Source organism: Pipra filicauda, unplaced genomic scaffold (assembly GCF_003945595.2).
Source record: "Pipra filicauda isolate LSUMZ 115617 unplaced genomic scaffold, ASM394559v2 scaffold30_size5312502_pilon, whole genome shotgun sequence".
NCBI classification, from domain to species: domain Eukaryota; kingdom Metazoa; phylum Chordata; class Aves; order Passeriformes; family Pipridae; genus Pipra; species Pipra filicauda.
The window spans coordinates 719,977-734,395 of record NW_024104432.1 but is presented as its reverse complement, the minus strand read 5'-3'; the positions used below and the strand labels follow the sequence as shown (position 1 = coordinate 734,395).

The 14,419-nt window shown below is 41.5% G+C and overlaps 1 protein-coding gene across 6 annotated transcripts in view; it reads left to right on the top strand.

Annotated features, from left to right (window-relative positions):
- Positions 1 to 13,915, top strand: part of JADE1 (jade family PHD finger 1) — a 79,293-nt gene extending 65,378 nt beyond the window's left edge. For all 6 annotated transcript variants that reach the window (XM_027716010.2, XM_039383458.1, XM_027716003.2 and 3 more), the window contains 6 exons: positions 2,641 to 2,852; positions 3,887 to 4,054; positions 4,623 to 4,739; positions 7,275 to 7,799; positions 9,375 to 9,492; positions 10,378 to 13,915. In XM_027716010.2, the coding sequence (XP_027571811.1) occupies positions 2,641 to 2,852; positions 3,887 to 4,054; positions 4,623 to 4,739; positions 7,275 to 7,799; positions 9,375 to 9,492; positions 10,378 to 11,267 (2,030 nt within the window). In that variant the 3' untranslated portion in view covers positions 11,268 to 13,915. The remainder of the gene's footprint in view (positions 1 to 2,640; positions 2,853 to 3,886; positions 4,055 to 4,622; positions 4,740 to 7,274; positions 7,800 to 9,374; positions 9,493 to 10,377) is intronic.
- The last annotated feature ends 504 nt before the right edge of the window (positions 13,916 to 14,419 follow it).

The window sequence follows — 14,419 nt, the reverse complement described above, 5'->3', positions numbered from 1 at the left end:
AGTGGTCCTGGACAGGCAGTTGCTTCCTTGTAGTTCTTTCTGTTATTTGACAATGTTTAAGACATTAATAACATTTCAGTCCATCACAACTCCCAAGAGTCTTGAAACTGTAGCATCTCTGAAAATAACCAGTCAATCTATTTCTCATTTGCTCGAATCCTACATAGCCTGTTCACTTCCTCCTGTATCTCCTTCACCTGGCAACACAGCTCTTCAACCACGGCACACCTTCTGCAAATGAACTGTTTGTTGGCCCCAGTCTCACAAAGAGAGGCACTCCTCTGCCAGGCACTCCTGGCAGCCTTTGTCCTGGAGAGCTGCATCTGCTGGAGGCCTCCTCTGGCTGGAGGCTTCCGAAAATGGCTGGTTCAGTGACTCCTGCACCTACAGGGGATCGAACTTTATGGCCTGTCAGTGCCATAACTGAGGAAGGTTAAACTGGTGTGCTAATAAGGTTGGATCTGAAAGGATCTCTTTACTCTTCCTTACTAGCTACTGAGTCTGTTTGCTGCCTTTAAATCTCCCTCAGATGCTCTCAGTACTGCCTGCTCCTCTCCAGGCTGGCTGCTGAGGCTTTCTGTGTACTGATGAGGATTGGGGCTGCTGCTCAGGTGTCCCTGAGCTCAGGAACCACCTCATACACCTCGATCTCACTCCCAGTGCTTACCTCAGTTGCTGCCAAAAGCTTAAAAAGCCATAGCATTTATGAGGTTAGAGTTCAGTTGCAAACTGCTGTAAAACCTGCCATCATCTGCTTTGCTAGTGCAGTAGTTCTAGCATGCAGGGCAAAATTCACTCTCTTTTTATCAGCAGGATTTTGGATGTTCCCTCTTGCTACCTTTCAGCTGCTCAGTTCGGGTAGTATGGGATGCACTGATCTCTGCCACCTGTCAGTAAGGAAAGCTGGAAGTACTTTTGTGGAGTGTTTGTCTTCTGATTAGGGGGAGCTAGAGAGGTTTTTAATAAAAAAACCTTTGTTTTGTTGAATTTGTGGCTCAGTTATTCACAGAGAGAGCCGAAAGGAGGTTTTGCTAAACACCCATTGTGAAGTTGCTGTCTCCTATATGTCTGTCCTGGTTTAAGCTAGGATAGAGTTAATTTCTGCTGCGGTTTGGATTTGGAATGAGGATGGTGTTGATAACACACTGACATTTTGGTTGTTGCTAGATCACGTTTATGCTAAGTCGAGGACTTTTTTCTTGTCTCATGCTCTGCCAGTAGGGAGGTTTGCAAAAGAAACTGTGAGGGAGTACCTCTGAGACAGGTGACCCAAACTGACTAAAGGGGTATTCCACACCACAGAACATTATGCCCAGTATATAAACTAGGGGGAGTTACCCAGAAGGGGGGTTGATTTGGATTCGGGAAGGGGGTCTGGCATCAGTCGGTGGGTGGTGAGCAATTGTATTGTGCATCACTTGTTTTTCCCTTTTTATTATAATTATTATCATTTGCCATTATTACTGTATTTTACTTTATTGTCAATTATTAAACTGTTCTTATCTCAACCTGCAAGTTTTACTTTGATTCTCCTTCCCATTGCACTGTTGTGGGAGGGAAGAGAGCAGGGTTGAGCAAGTGGCTGTGTGGTGCTTCATTTCCAGCTGGGCTTAAACCACCACAGTGTTACAGTAAACATTGTATGGGAGTTAGACCAAAAGCAGGATATCCTAAGCCTACGTTTCACTGTAGTGATTTAAGTCTATGGAAATTCTTGTGCTAAACCAACCTTGCAAAATGAAGGTGATTCTTTGCAGTAGCAGAACTTGCTTGGTTTCACAGGTGTTTGTGTTGCATGATTTTGTGGGAAAGATTCGTGTAGTACCAATTTGGAAGCATTACAGCCAGCTCCTTGTCACAGCAAGTGGGAGATGGAAGCCAGAAGCACTGTGCTCTTTTTTGATAGTTTTCTTGCAATGTCTGTGATAGATATTTTTTCCAGGTATATAATAGTCATTTAATATAGTGAATGATAGACTACCATGACATAATGAGGTCTATGTCATGATTAATTTTCTGATGGATTCTATTGGAAAAGAGCAAATTCCAGATTTGATGTTGCATTTATTTCAGCTGTGGTTTTCACTTTTTAAAACAAGTTAATTTACTGGTGTAGTAGGGTCTGATGGAGACCTTAGTTGGGGTTGCACCCTGTTGGGTTGGAACTTGTGATAAACCAACAACTGATGTTAGAAACTGCAAGTTTGCACCAAGTATCATAGCAGATTTTGGTATTGTTTTCCTCTCCCTGCCCCATCACTTTCGGTTCAAAACAGTTTCAAATCTTTCACCAAAGAGTCAACATCTGGGTGGCAGAATTGGAGCAAAAGCCATAGATGGTGCTGTCCCAGAAGGAAAATGAGAACCAAATCAGGAAGCCAAAATCAGTTTATGGAAGGTTTTGTCAGAATTTTGAAAGATTTGGATACTCCACTTTTGTTAGTTTAATACAGTTAGAAAACAACTTTGACTTTTTTTTATAATTTCCCTGATTTATGCTGGAATAGGCATGATTTTCTAGGAATGAAATGTGTACATGTGGGGGTTGGCTGTATCTACTCAGCTACTAAAAAAGAAAGTGGAGTTGTGTGTGGCGATGGCTATCACTCTTTCCTTTAATAAACAACTCTTGTCTTCCAGGGATGCCTGAGCTGGATGAGTACACGATGGAAAGGGTCATGGAGGAGTTTGAACAGCGCTGCTACGACAACATGAATCATGCTATTGAGACAGAAGAAGGACTCGGGATTGAATATGATGAAGATGTTGTCTGTGATGTCTGTCAGTCTCCAGATGGAGAAGATGGCAATGAAATGGTGTTCTGTGACAAATGCAATATTTGTGTGCACCAGGTACGGCAGCCCAAGCACAGCAGGGGGATGTAGGGTGGTGACAGAAACTTTTTCAAACCACTGAAGATAACAGGTTAGAGTTTTTTTTTTAGTGACAGACAGCAATCTGTTAAGTTGTTGCAGGGTTCGCCATTGAGCAATGGGATGAATTCAGAAATTATGTAAATAAGAAGGAGTAATTCTAGAAATGTTATGCTAAGAAGGTTAAAAGTGGTATTTTGCATGTGTGGAGGAAGCTGTAAGGTGACGAATTGCCCTCCCCAAAACATACATTGTGCATTGTTGTACATTCTCACCTGGTCACGTCTTTTCCTGTATTTTCCTCTCCTTGTGCAGTTCTGGGGCTAACACACCTTTAGGATCAGCAGCTTAGGCTCAGCAGGGAGGGAAAAAAAGGCAGTCAGTAGGGACACAGGATTTATTACAGATAATTTCATAGAGAACCTACTGAGCCAACCTAAGGAAGCACCACTATGTGATGCCTTTTTGTGGCAGTTTTCTTAAATGAAAGAAGAGATACAGTTTTAGCATATCTGTTTCCATGGATGCCTCTTACTGAGGCAGATGCTTTCCTATCAGCCTGTCCCTCCTTCCCAGCTTTAACAAATTTGTGTTGTCATTCTGTGTTCGGAAAACTGTTGTCTGGTGAGCAGGAAACACATTTTCTTGCATGTTCATTACTTAAATGCATTTGTACTAATGATAAAGAACCAAGCCTAGAAGACCTGTAAGGTACAAGTGGCTACCCTATGAGGTATGCAGAGTAAAGCAGATGTTTTTAGACCTGTAGTGGTTTTCTGATCACATCAAACCTGAAACTTCAGTGCACTAAAACTGACAGTAATTTGGATAGAAGTCTCCATAAAGATGCAATCTTCTGAAAAGTGTGTTCTCAATCGCTTTTCTGCACTTTTCCCTCTGAATAGAAAAATTTTGAGAGTCGTGAGAGGCTATGTGTAAACAGCTAAGAAGTACCAGAAATGAATGTTTTTTCTTCTGTTTTTTTTTTCCCTGTGCTGTATGTGGGAATGCAGGCATGTTATGGGATCCTCAAGGTGCCAGAAGGCAGCTGGCTCTGCAGGACCTGCGCACTGGGTGTCCAGCCCAAGTGCCTCCTGTGTCCCAAAAAGGGCGGTGCCATGAAGCCAACCCGGAGTGGCACCAAGTGGGTGCATGTTAGCTGTGCTCTGTGGATTCCAGAGGTATGTGCCGATCCTCTGGGGGTTTGAGGCTGTGGCGATTCTGGGAGTTGCTTGAATGTGTGTAGTATAGATTTAGCGGGACTTAGGAAGGCAGTATAAAGAATTTTGGTTAAATATAGAGTCAGTTGGGATGATGCTTCATCAGTAAAGAAAGTAATTACATTTCCTTTGTCAGCCAAAATTAGGCTTTGGAAAATGAGACCTTTTCTGCTGGCAAAGCTCATTTAACAAGGACACAAGGTATGGTTTCATTTTGTAAATGGAACTGTAGAAGTGAATCAGGAAGGTTTGGATGTGACAGTGAAAATTCCTGCAGGTTCTTATAATCAAAGTATTCATCTTGTATGATAATCTTAAATACATGGGCTTCACCTTGAAACTGGTTTGTTCATGAAGTGAGAAACTGATTTTTTAAAAAAAAAAAGAATTTTAATTCCTTATAAACTGAGAAATTTGGAACACACTAAGTTTGCATATGCACACAGTGAATTTGATTTCTTTGATAAAATTGTTTCTCTTTCCAGTTAACAGTGTATAGTCACTGTTTTTTTAACCTTTTTTCTCTTAGGTGAGCATTGGAAGTCCAGAAAAAATGGAACCCATCACAAAAGTTTCGCACATTCCCAGTAGTAGATGGGCACTTGTGTGCAGCCTTTGTAATGAAAAAGTTGGAGCTTCTATACAGGTAATTTAATCATACAAATACACTGTGGGGTTTTTGTAAGTTTTTAGTAGATAACAAAATGTATTCCTGGTTATTACTATGGACTTAAGTGCACACAAACGGCTTTGGAGTGTTAGCTTGCTTTTACTTTCTAGTAAAATTTTAATAATAATAACCAGGTCATCCCATAAGAGTTCCTAATTTGTTGATAGGCTGATACTTTTATTACTACGCTGAAATAAAGCTTCAATGTTGTTAAGGGAAAAAAATATATTTCTGTGATGTACCACATGGGAAAATGAAGCTTGAATACTAAAACCTATCTTCCTGTCCCTATTTAGTGACTTCTAAACTGTTGAATACCAACAGCTCACATTCTTGGGTCAGTGCCTGTTTGTCTCATGGCCTACCTTTTAAGTTCTCTCTGCAGTTTCAGTTGGATTTGGGTTCAGCTTTTCTGACCATAGCCTCTGAATTGTCACTGTTAAATAACTGATCTGCACCAGAGCATTTCAGACTGGGCAGTGTCATTTCATGTGCATAGTTGCATTGGGTTGTTGCCATTAAAGCACCTGCAGATCCTTTACAGTGGAAAATCACTCAGAAATGGTAAATTTTAAAATCTAGAAAGATTGAGAAAACACATTTCCAAGTCTCAGATTTTTGAAAGAGGGGGTATTTAGTTTCCTGAGACACTGGACAAAACTTTGATCTCCTTTATTTGAGAATAAATGATGAGGGAGTGTAAGGACAGGTGACCCTTTGGGGCAATGTTGTGATTGTGTAGAAGAAGATAGTAAGATGTAGCTTAGTTGCTGTGGTGATGCTCTTTATCCTCAAAGCACCTCCAGTACTTCAGCAAAGTGATCCTTAGGAAGCTCCCTGAGACAGAGGTTGATACTATAGTCTCATAAGGAGGCTGAAGTAGAACCCTTTCTTTTTGGGGTCTAGCCTGACGTTACAGGATCCATGGTGGTCCGACCATCATTAAGGCACACAAATTGCTCAAATCCCACACTACTTTGAAATTAGTTTATATCCATTTCCCTTTTCCCCCTGTTCCAAGTCAATCGATGAGGTTACCAGAAAGAGCTGTAGACCAGCAATGCAGCAGTAATTCCAGTGAAACCTATGAATCTGCTTCCATGTAAGGAATGTCTGAAATACGAAATGTTAACTAGAGAAAATAAATCTGTCCACAGCATATAAATTTGCAGTCATAGTACCTCCTTGCAGAGCCGTCCCCTTCCTCTTGGCCACTGTTTCATAGTTGAAACTGTTTTGTTCTGTTCTCCAGACCAGGTTCTGAGATGTGCCCAACAATTAGGAAAGCTAAGAAACTGTGTGTCGGGCTGGGCAGATAGCTGCTGCAATAAGCTGGGAAAAAACAAGACTGCATATTCTCCTAGGTTCAGCAGATTTCTTTCTGATGAGACAGGTTTTCCCCTCTTCTCCCAATTAAAACCTGGTCGGCAGTAAGAGCTAATTATGGCTGAAGTACTCCTCTGTACTGCTCAGTGTTCCATTTGGGATGCTTCTGCCCTATTTGTTAGTAGGAGAGTAAAGGGCAAAAAGTGCTTTGATATTTTTTAATTCCTTTTATATGTTGATTTTATTAAAGACTGTTCATTTGAAGCTTGTGCAGTTTAAACCAAGCTGTACCTTTATAAGCCATCTGGCTGCTGAATCAACCTAAGCAGGAAAACCCAGACGAGAGAGAGATTTGGCTTCTTTACAAATTGCTGTATAAACATCCTAGTGCAGTGTGTTGCTCGTTCAGGGTCGATGGCTTGAATTAAGCATAGTTTTTTTTCCTAGTTAGGAGCACTAATATTCATTTCCACTTTAAATCCTCTTCACCAGAGGCAGAGATGTGAATCGATACAAACACATGTGTGTGTATACTTTTAAACCTTTCAGTTGGTGTCTGGCAGTAGCTATGACAACATTTTGCAAAAGGAAGATAGATATGATGGAAGTGAAGTGCCAAATCAGGTGAATTAGTGCCCATCACTCCATGATGGCTGGGTTCACTGGGAGGCAAGAAAAATGACAAAAAATTGAATTTCCTATTCTCCTCCTCATAACAGCAGAAAAAAAATGCCTCTCAATTGAGGCCTTTTGTGTAGCAAAAGGTGCTAGGAAGGACTTTTAATTAAAAGTCTCAGACTGGCCTGTAGCCACCAAGATATTCCCCCCCCTCATACTGGCACAGTCCAAGGGGGAACACTTTCCTTTGCGTAACACTGCCGTAGACGAGTGGCTCTGGTGTCAGTAGGAACCCTCCTTTTGTGGCTTTGCTGGTTATGGAATAGCATGATGGGGCTGTGAGCGGTTAACCACTCCTGTCCCTCTGGGCCACTTGATCCTTTCCTGACCTGAAAGCACTAAATCATAAACCTAACTAAAAAGGAATAAGGAAGTATGTGCAGCTTAGAAGCAGAACACGGTAACAGCATTCTTCTTCCAAAGCAGCCCGGGCTCCTTGAATAGTTTTAGGCAGTGTGGCTTCTTAACTTTATATTTATTTGTTTAACTTTAATCTAATTTCTGTAGTGTTCAGTGAAGAACTGCAGAACAGCCTTTCACGTCACCTGTGCATTTGACCGTGGCTTGGAGATGAAGACAATATTGGCAGAGAATGATGAAGTGAAATTCAAGTCATACTGTCCCAAGCACAGTTCCATCAAGAAAGCTGATGATGAGATTTCAAATAAAAGCCCAGGTCAGGAGAAGGGAATTCAGGACAGCTCTCTTCCTGCCTGCATTGACCCTTTCCACAGCATGGATCAAAACCAGGAGGAGGCCCACAGAGTCAGCCTTCGCAAGCAAAAGCTCCAGCAGCTGGAGGATGAGTTCTATACATTTGTTGAGTCTTTGGAAGTGGCTAAAGTGCTGCAGGTACCTGAGGAGCTGGTGGAATTTCTTTACCAGTACTGGAAGCTGAAGAGAAAAGCCAACTTCAATAAGCCTTTGATTACCCCAAAGAAGGATGAAGAGGACAATCTGGCTAAACGGGAACAGGATGTTCTGTTCCGAAGGCTGCAGCTCTTCACACACCTCCGTCAGGACCTGGAGCGGGTAAGACACAACATCACCTGTGCCAGCTAGAGTTGGCCAAGATGCCAAATTACTCTCCTGGTGATGGCCTGTGTGAGCAGGGCACCTCATGCTGCCTTGTCAGAAAATACCATTAACACTGAATTTCTCCAGAGCATAGCAGTTACCCTTTGCACACCAAGGGTCAGGGGCCAGCAGGTCTTGGCTTGTGGTATTCAGTCTCCTACAGGTAGACTGTTGGATTTTTTGGTTTTTTTTGTGATTTGTTACTGATGGTTTTTTTAGTGCTTTTTTACTGATTAACACTGATGGCTGTGGACTGTACTGCAGCCCTCAGCTGGAGCCTTCTTTGCCTTTAAGGGCATGTTCCTTTCACGTTCCTTTCAGCTGGTGCACAAGAAGGAAAAGATTATTGATTTGCAGCAGATCTGGTTTTCATTGGCACAGCAGAGTAAGATGACGTTTCCCTGGACAATCTGTGTAGTAGGTTTGGGAGGCAAATTATGTTCGAGTCATTTAGGTTTTGAATGTTTAAAGAACAGTTCAGTAGGATCATTTTGGTGTTTTAAGTACATCTGGTCCTGTAATGACCCAAATTCCTTCCTTTTCTGGTTAACTAGTAGAATTTAAGAGCTGTTAGAGGAGACAGAAAAAGTACTGAAATTAGTTTTTCACATCCCTACAAGCTTGAGTCCTACTCAGTAACCTGTAGGTGAACGAGAGCCTTTCTTCCAGAATACTGTCTAATCTTTAAATCAAGACAGCAGGTGCTTATGCATCTACTGCATCCTTTGTAAAGGATCCTGATGACTTATTCTTGTCATTGCTGCAGTTCTTCTTCTGAGTATTTTCTAGTTTCAACTCCAGCCTATGGGCCTTCTCTAGTTCAATAAGATCTTAGCTGTTACCTGGGATCTTTTGTTCCTGCTCCATGTGCTCAAGATTTCTTTTCATCCTCTCTTTGATCTGCTAAATAATTAAGAGTTTGTAACTATGTTCTCTGGATCTTAAATTATTCTGTATGTATCCTTTCCATTTCTACATGTGATATCAAAACAAGATACATGAGTTTTGTAGTATTTTTAGTATTTTACTACTCTGTGTTTCCGCTGATTGTACCTCCAAGATAATTTGGATTTTTTAAAAAAGGGACTTCTACAAAAACAGTTACACTTTTTACATTTATCGAGATCAGCCTGCAAGGTTCACAGGGCACCACGATGTATGCAGCTGAACTGAGTGAGAAGCCTTGGAATCATCCATGTGTACTATTCGGTGATTCCCTCATCTGGGAAATATTTAATATTTGAGTACATTTAAGGATTTCCAACATTTGTTTAAGTTTCGTGTGTGTGATTTAGGTGTTCATAGAAGTTAGTTCTGTGCTGCAGCCCTCCAAATCTGATAGAATATTCTGTCAGTTAAATGGTATTTAAGACTCTTTTCTAAGAAATGTGTTGAAGGTGGTTAAATTTAAATACATTACTAACTTGTTTAAATGGTGTATAGTACTTCAACTGAATTAATTCAAAGCACAGATAGACAACATCATAGAAACATAATTCCTGTAAAACTCATTGACTTGCTGCCTTCCAGGTGCGTAACCTCACTTACATGGTGACACGGAGGGAAAAAATCAAGAGATCTGTTTGCAAAGTTCAAGAACAGATATTTAATAGCTACGCCAAGCAGTTGGAACAAGAAAGAGTTTCAGGTATGCTTCAGTGTTCTCTTCTTCATGTGAGAGCACAGGCACAAGGTTTGCTTACAGGGTGACAGCTGATTGTGAAGGACAAACAGGACCTCATTTGTTCTCATTAAAATGTGGTGGAGTTCACCATGCATCAGGAGAAGGAATGAGAATGTGTGTAGCTGGAATGGTGGGTGGGCACATTGTTGTAGGAACTGCTGTGTCTGTCCATATCCGTGGGGCACTGCCTGGGTTGCTGCTTCTGCTCCTTGCTGGTGTGATGCTTTAATGATTCCTTAGGACAGGGAGACCATGACTCACATTCAGGGGCCGTATGGCACCATGCAAGGCTGTGGTTTGTTAGTGCCACTGTGGTTTATTAGTGCCACTGCATTAGCATGTGCTGCTCTGCAGCATCCATGGCAGTTTAAAGACATGAAAAGATAGCACTCTGTTTTTCTAAGGCCGTGGCTTTTTTATGCCTAATCTTATTGACAGTCTTTTCTCAGAAAGATTAATACCTTCAAAATTAACTGCAGTGACTAGATTATCCCTTAACTATTCAGTAACTAATAAACAATATTTTAGATGGAATCAGTGAGATCCACTTGCTGGTTGCTTTTTGCCTTCCTCTCTGAGAAGCATCTCTGTCTTAGTGGATAGAGTAATGCTATGACTTGTATTTGCTACAAGTGTAATAAGGTGCAGCATGGCTACAGGAAAACAAGCTACACCAGCAGGATGTGGTGAAACCATAACATGCCTATGGAGCTGTGGTGTAAAGGTGCAGGACAGGCAACTAAATACCTATTTCTGATACGGAAGTCAGGTATGAGGAACTGCTGTTCAAAACTGCTATTTACACAGATATGGAATTGCATGACTTGAACTTAATTTGTTTGCATTCAGGTGTGCCTTCCTCATTCTCTTCAGTGGAAAACACAGTGTTGTTCAACAGTCCATCTTTGGGCCCCAATGCCCCTAAGATCGAGGATCTGAAGTGGCATTCTGCATTCTTCAGGAAACAGATGGGCACATCTCTAACCCACTCCTTGAAAAAATCGCACAAGAGAGACAGGTCTGGGAATGACAGCAAATCCCTGCTGAGGCAGCCCAGCCCGAGGGAAGGCAGCGCTGCTTCAGGTAGCTTTTTAAATTTTGACAAGACCTTTGCAGAAACACGGTTTGTGTCAGCACAGCAGAAAAATGATATAGTTATACCAGACCACAGGAAGAGGAGAGACAGTCGCTCACAGTCCGAGGTGGCCAAGGCAGAACTAAAAGAAAAGACTTCTAAACACAACCACAAACCACTGAGACCCACAGAACTCTCTCAGAGGCAATCAGAAAACAAAAGGGCTGCGAACCACTCCAGTGGCAGGTCAGAACCTGGCACTGGGAGGGATATAGTGCCTAAATGCAACGGGGGTCTCATCAAAGTAAACTCTAATCAGAGAGTAGTTAAAGTGCCTACAACGCCCACGACCCCAGTGAAAAACTGGGGTGGATTCCGAATTCCAAAGAAGGGAGAGAGGCAGCAGCAGGGTGAAAACCTGGAGGAGTCCTGCTGCCAGAACTCCAGTTACCCCTACATGGGCATGGGCAGAGTTCCGCCGAAGGATAGGACAAAAAGGAAGTTAAAGCCTGACAGTGAGAATGATGGATATGTCCCTGATGCTGAAATGAGCGACTCGGAGACTGAAGTGGTTGAAAAAAAGTGCAGGCAGCAGAGGCTCAGTCCAAACAGCACTATCAGCAGGAGGACGGACATTATTAGGAGAAGCATCCTGGCATCCTGACTGGACACAGGGAGACAGTGTCAGTAGAGTCACTGCCTACAAGCCAACTCCATGTTTATTCATTGGTGCGAGAGGAGCATTCTTAGACATGGCTACAGACTGACAATAACCCATTCTTTCTGAGTTGTTTTAAATATGTTTACATGCACTTAAAGCTGTTTTAAGCTTTTGTTTTTTGCTCTGCTCCATCCCCCCACTCCCTCACCTCCATTTCTCTCACCGAAATGAAGTTTGAGTCTCTTTTATTTGCAACTTTCCTGAGTAAGAGAGAAATGTCATCACTACTTAAATAGGATTTGGGATGAACAGTAAAATAACTCACAGAAATCTTTTAGAAGGGGCTAGGGTGGGTAGGAGGAATCAGGCTGCATTCATCCCTTTTAGCTAAAAGGCACTGAAAATTTTACTTCCTTCCCCTGCCTTCTGGAAAAGCACAAGCTCTTAATTTAACTCATGTATTGAATGGAAGATGGTTGTTAGACCATACTGCACTGCACTGCTAAATCCCATTACAAATGGTCACTGTCCTTGGATGGTGGCAGCTCTTTCTCCTCTCTTTGCAGAATGTGTTTGTTGCATTCAGTTTGAGCACAGGTGCAGCTCAAACCCCTCTGTATGCTCCAGAGTTTACATGGAAATGATGACCAGGAGTAGACATGCTGTTGTACCAGAGAAGGAGGGACAGGGCAGGGCTGGAAAGACTCAGACCAAGCACAGAGGATGCTCCCAGCTGGCTCAGTTCTGAGCAAGGGGCAGGTTTGTGGGTTCCAGCACCCCACGGAATAATCCTTCACTGTTAGTCAGTCACTGTCCTCTGGGCTTGTGATGACAATTCAAGACAGAAGTTTCCTAAAGCACTAGTCAGGAGAATTTCCCAAAGGCCACTACAGATGCACTAATAGTATGTACTGGGAAAGCCAGGCTAATGACACTGAAAAGATTGCTTTAAATGGACATGAATATATATTTTTAAATAGAATAAAATGCAAAGGCAATAAACTGTGATTAGCTCTTTACAGTCAAATGAAGAAAAATTATTTCATTCTATTCTGGACTAGATTTGATGGAAGAGGGAACTCATGTTCTGATTGTGTACTTTTTTAATAATTGCAAATGGCAATAATTATTAAGCTGGTCAGCAATAATATTAACAGGTTGTGAGGACACCACTTTGTACCAAGTAGAGCGCACACAGCACAGTGGACTGTTAGGAGCCTGTAGATTTTGGAATTCTGCATAGATGTAAGACAGGTATGTACTGGTGAAAAAGTTTTAGCAGCAATGAAAGGTGTAAAGAACCTCCTTCTCCCCTTTCCTACTCCAAGCCTGCTGTTACAGTGTCCACTCACTTCGGAATGTCAGACCCTTGCCTCCTGTGCAGGGAACACTTGACAACACAGAATTCCTCTGCCATAACTGAGTCTTCCAGAGGATTCAATCAGAAAATAAAAAAGGCTTATTAACACCCTTTCTATGCAAGTTATCATTATCAAGTAAATATTTCAGCAGAATGCATCTCTATTACTGTTTAAAACTCAGAAGTCTTAACCTTTTGAGGAAGGGGAATTTTATGTACGTCTAAATTCCTGTTGCTGGTCCCAAGTTGTCAGACTAATTACATGACTTGCAAAGGTGAAAGTCAGGCAGGGCACTGGTGTCTGAGGTTACATAATCACTCTTGGGATGTGTTCAAAGTACAAACAGCAGACAAGAGGTAAAAGCAGGTAAGTTCTACTCTACATCCAGCAATGTTCTCTAGACAGGCACTGACAGATAGGCTGCTGTAAGCAAGCAGCTCATAATCACATGAGAATTGTCAAGCCATAGATGGAGTAACCTAAATTTGGATTCTGAGTAAACCTTTAACCTCATGCCAGTTGGACAGAGGTATCTTGTTAATTTGCACTATTATGAATGCTAATGTGCAGAGTTAATGCCTTACCTGTTTTGTCCCCTTACATTTAGGGTAAAAAGCTTTGTAATGTTTCCAGTTGAGTTGAATGAAAACTGAAAAGGCTGTGAGCCAGCTGTGGTTACGACCATCTCCATAGGTTAGTTTTGTCTCCATACTTAGCTCTCAGCAGAAGGTGTTTTAAGTACTGCAGTTATAGTACAGACCCACCTCTGTGTTTTATTGGGATTTGCTGGATTTCTGTTTTCAAGCGTTCCCTTTCCTTGTGCAGACTGACCAAGAGGTCTTTGATGTGATCAGTGTGTTCTGTCAAGCTGTAGGCTAGTTGAATGTCTGTAAAGTTGCCTGGAATGCCATTTGTTAGGTTATAAACTCAGACAAATGTAAATGAAGGGTTCTGTGTGTTGTGTATAAATCCTAATTTCAGAAATCTAAGAAAATTGTCATTATATTTGAAAAACTTGTACAGAAGATTTTTCACTATGTGCCTAGCTTGGGTGTCCCTTCAGCTGAAATTAATTTAAAAAAAGGTGCATGAAGAGAAACAGATAGAAATAAAAAGTATATGTAGAAATGACTATTTTATATGACATGGCCCGATCCTGTATTTATTTTCTCCCTTTTCTGAAGTATTTCTAAAGACCTAGTTGAAGACAGCTGTATTTTTTGTTAAAATATTTGGTAGAACTGTGCCTTTGTCTGTATGTGAATAAATGCTGTACATTTTTGCAACATCCTTGCCAGCAGCGTTTTAGACTTCTCAGTATTCTTGTTTGGGTTCTGACAGAAACATTTCACTGCAATGATGTCAACAACTTTCATGGTTAAAACAAGCACTTAATTTGGATTAGTACAGATATCACAATGCAGACTGCAGTTGCAAGATTTTTTAATTATTTTTCTTTTTTGGGACTACTTCTTACTGACAGCTGTGCCCATCCCATCAACAGAACACTTTTTTTTCCCTTTAGATCCTCCAAGAGATGTTGCTTACCTCAAAATGTTTAAATTTGTTGATCTGTGATGTCCTTCCAAAGTCCATAATCTTCATTCATGTTCCACTGGAAGAGGCACACCAGGTTTCGTACCTGTGGATTTTCAGGATAATTAGGCTGAATGTTCATTTCACATTCTGAATTGCCTGGAGATACCCTGCTATAGTAGGATTTCTAGAAGATGAGGACTCCTCTAAACTCAAGATGCAGAAATGCGGAATGGACTTGGAGCAGAGCAAGAAAAG